Source organism: Phaethon lepturus, unplaced genomic scaffold (assembly GCF_000687285.1).
Source record: "Phaethon lepturus isolate BGI_N335 unplaced genomic scaffold, ASM68728v1 scaffold42410, whole genome shotgun sequence".
NCBI lineage: Eukaryota > Metazoa > Chordata > Aves > Phaethontiformes > Phaethontidae > Phaethon > Phaethon lepturus.
In genome coordinates, this window is record NW_010514853.1 from 7,978 (window position 1) to 11,939 (window position 3,962).

Consider the following 3,962-nt stretch of genomic DNA (forward strand, 5'->3'; position numbering starts at 1 on the left):
AAATAACCTGATATGTTATGGCTTTACATTTATCAGTGCATTTTCTTATTTCTACAGTCACAGTCCTTTCAGACAGCACAAAACCAAAGATAAGCACGAGATCGACCGGATGACGCTCACCGTGGTAAGGAGCCTGGTGACAGTTGCAGTTACATTCCTCTTGTTCAGTAGACTCCCATTTCCTCTCAAAACGGGACCTATATAGCCTGCTTTCTGAGAAGGCTGTATTTACACATGAAAGAGTAGTTTACAAACACTATCAAAGAAAAGCTACTCACCTATCTGGGAGAAAGCAGATCACACTACTTGTAAAATTAAATGTCTCTTTTTGTACTTCTTTTTTTTCATAGAACGTTGAGCTACCAGATTCATTTTCTCCTGAACTGAAGTCCCTTTTGGAAGGGCTCCTGCAACGGGATGTTAGCAAGAGACTTGGATGCCAAGGAAGAAGGTAGGTGTTGTCTTCTCCTTGGACCACTGCCTTTAAAAATTTCCATTTCTCTGTAAGTGAATGGATTCATTTCAAGTAAAAATCTGCTTCCTGTTGTGATGATTTTAATTTTGGAAAGAGAACATTAAAAAGTGCTGTTGTATGGAACTACATTTCAGCTTCCTTTGGTTTGGACAAATTTTTGGACCATTTCTGTCATTAAAGACTCCCCCTGAGTTCTCTGCAGTCATGCTTACATTGGGTGGCACTTGTACTTTTCATCACTCTGTTGTTTTGGTGTTTTTGCCTGATCTGTTTTGGCATGAAGTCATGTTATTTGGTTCAGACATATTGATAACTTATATTTATTGCTTATATTGTAGCTGTAATAATATGAGCATATTATACACAAAACCCCCCGGCCACTAAAGCACAGAAAGCCATGAATACCTGCTTCATTTTGGTTTGCCTCTGTTTCCAGATGTACCCGTTTCATTTCATGATTCTAAGGAAAAGGGCATTTTTTTTTGTTTATTGGCTACAAAACGCTACTTGCTCCTGCCAAGCTTACCTTGCTTATAGCTGTCAACTGAAATGGTTGTTATCACCTATTTAAAAAAGCAGTGTGTGCCTCCTTGAGACTAGGGAAGAGGACAGTGAGAGGGGTAAATAACAGTTGAGAAACGCTTTGCAGTGGCTTATACCTGTTAATTGATAGTCATACCTGAGACTGGGGCTGGCTCTAATTCCAGTGAGATACTCAGAGCGCCTTTTATCATGGAGACCTCTCTGATAATGACCTGAGACTGCTTTTCAGCCTTGGGCCTCTCAGGAGTAGTTGCTTGTTTTGCCATAAATTATGTATAACATCAAGTGGAGTGGAGTAAGCTTGGTACTTAGAAGTAGCGTATGGGATCTGACAAGGGACCAGTGTTGTTTGTTGTTTGAAATGATGGAATACCACAGCAAAACAAGAGTGATTGCTTGCCAGACCTACAGCACTATTTCCAGTGTTTCCACATGAAAGTCTTCTCTGCTGTTGTTTACTTAGGAAGACTTTTTTTTTTCTTGAAAAAAAGAGCATTTTATTGATGTTTTTAAGTGATAGAAATGTGGCCTTTGAAAGCTTTATATTTCTCAAATACATTTGAAAAGCCCCTTCATATTGTTGACTTCAGTTACTTTTATTTTGCAGTGCGCAAGAAGTAAAAGAACATCCTTTCTTCAAAGGCATTGATTGGCAGCAAGTCTATTTACAAAAGGTAAAGGATTAAGATAGTAACCTTAGCTTACTTGGTAGTAAAAAGAAAATAAGCCTAAACAGGTAACAGATGGAAAACTTCAGGGCTCCAGTCCCCAGCACATGTAATCCTTTGCACGAATACGTGGAGGATTGTTGAAAACTGCCGTATATTCATTACTAGAATCCTCCTGATTGGTAGTACCAGATTAATGCTTTTTCAGGGTCAAATGACTGCATGGTTTCTTCTGCGTGGCTATCTCTAAGCTGTAGGGTTTTTTCCCCAAATTTTTGGAGGACCGTTTATTAAAGGTGTGGAGAACTGCTTTGCACTGAGCTTTAATTTCAAGGGACATACTTTTGAAGAGTCATGTGTAATTTGTGTAAAAAATAAAAAGGCCATATGTATCTACAGAATGGATTTAAATAATGTCCATTAATTTGTCCTTAATTATGCTACTTGTAATTTCTAGTATCCTCCACCCTTGATTCCTCCCCGGGGAGAAGTAAATGCGGCAGATGCTTTTGATATTGGGTCATTCGATGAAGAGGACACTAAAGGCATTAAGGTATACAGCTTTAAATGCTAGGTAGAGAATGTGGCAGCTGTGCTTAACGTTTCATGTGTGCATGCCATTCCTTTGCTTCAGGGGCTCCTGAATGTGCAAGGAATTGCTTTCAGGTTTGGAAACTTAATCCGTGCTGTTATGAAAGAGGTAGCTTGGGCTGGTTGGCTGGCTTGTTGTTCCTTGCCAAGTCCTTATGTTTTATTTTTTACACTGACTGAAATCTACCTTCCTATCAAAAGTTCTATACGATAAAGCAAATATTTGAAATGGTCAGACGACTTTTGGGAAATCCTCAGGTTTTCAAGAATACTTAATGCTTTGTAGTTTTAGAAATTGTAATTTGTTTCTGGTAGCTTGGATGAATTGAACTCAACTTTATTTTAATAGTATTACCTCATGGTCAGAGAGGGCATTGGAAAACTCTTACAAATGACAAATTGTATATTAATGGTAGCAACTCCTTAAGTTAGAAAAGTGATAAAAGAAACTTCTGGGTTCTGATATTATCCAAAGTCTAATGAAAACAATGTAAAGATAAAAATGAGAAGTTAAAGCTGCTGGCCCATTTTGGACTTGCACGGAGGCGGCATGATGTACCCTGCGTATTCATCCCCTCTTCTGGAGCCTCCTGCGTACGCTGAGACAACAGGTGAATCGGTGCTCGTCGTGGGCCTGTCCCGTCCGTTACTTTTGTCATACATTTCTTCAACAGATCAAGCTTCATTCTTGTTAGTACAGAAGTGAGTCAGGAGAGAAACTAATTGCTCTAAGCTTTATAAGCAAAAAAGCATGTTAAGTAGTCACCGTGCCTGAAAAGGAACTTGACCGTCAGTGTCACCTGCTGTAATTACAGAAGTTGGCACAGAAAAGATTTTACGCGTTTAAAGAGAAATGCAGAGAACCCAAGATGCTCTTCATCCCAGAAGACTCTACATCTTCAGGGTCAGTGTTAGTCTTAGCAGGGTTCCCGTTTCCTGCAATTCTGGAATGCCATAATTTGGCGGAACATTTTGTAGGGAGTAACCAGGTTGTCTTTTTATTTATTGAGGGGATCAGATATTCTCAGCAAGGCCTGTAAATCATATAGCCAGATCGCTTGCATGTAATCTTTGTTCAGGCTGCCTATAAGAAAGATTTATTCTTAGTCGTGAGTCAGTGAGGGGTATCACGTACAGCTTCTGCGCTTTCACTGGGGTGTCACGGTCCTTTAGAAGGGACTGAATAATTCGTGCCTCTGAGTCAGCTGCAGTCAGAGCTTCCATTAAGGTGTTGGGAGCCATCTCTGCCCGTGAGGATGCCAGTGCTGAGCGCCGTGCTCTCCTCCCTTGCCCCTGCGGATTGTATTTATGCTGCAGAGTGTCCTGTGACACAGAACACGTGTTTTTGAGGCTACAAACTGGAAAGCCAACAGTGAATGCCTGTGGCTTTCCCCTCTTACTCGGACGCCGTAAGGAGTCCCCGTAAAGCCACTTGCACAGGATTGCAGAGGAGTCTTCTGCCTTCAGACCCAGCGTGTGTTTTCCTGCTGTGATACAGCTGGGGATCTCCAAAAAGGAGGAGGATGTTGATTCTGGGAGCGTCTGGCCTGGCTGCAGAAGAAGAACTGAGCAAGGCTTTCCTGTCCTGCTGCTGCGACTGTCCTGACACACTGCTGTGCGCTGCGGCCGTGGCTGGGCTCGCTGGGCGCGCTCTGAGCAGCGGGTGGGCGCGTGCCCTGCGGTCG

General features: G+C 41.8%; 1 protein-coding gene across 1 annotated transcript in view; it reads left to right on the plus strand.

The window, feature by feature from the left end:
* The window catches only part of LOC104626254 (beta-adrenergic receptor kinase 2-like), a gene marked incomplete at its 3' end in the record, with an annotated part of 10,026 nt that extends 7,787 nt beyond the window's left edge, over window positions 1–2,239 (plus strand). The window contains 4 exon segments of the mRNA XM_010294132.1: window positions 58–124; window positions 351–451; window positions 1,626–1,692; window positions 2,144–2,239. Of these exon segments, the coding sequence (XP_010292434.1) occupies window positions 58–124; window positions 351–451; window positions 1,626–1,692; window positions 2,144–2,239 (331 nt within the window).
* Between the last annotated feature and the right edge of the window lie 1,723 nt (window positions 2,240–3,962).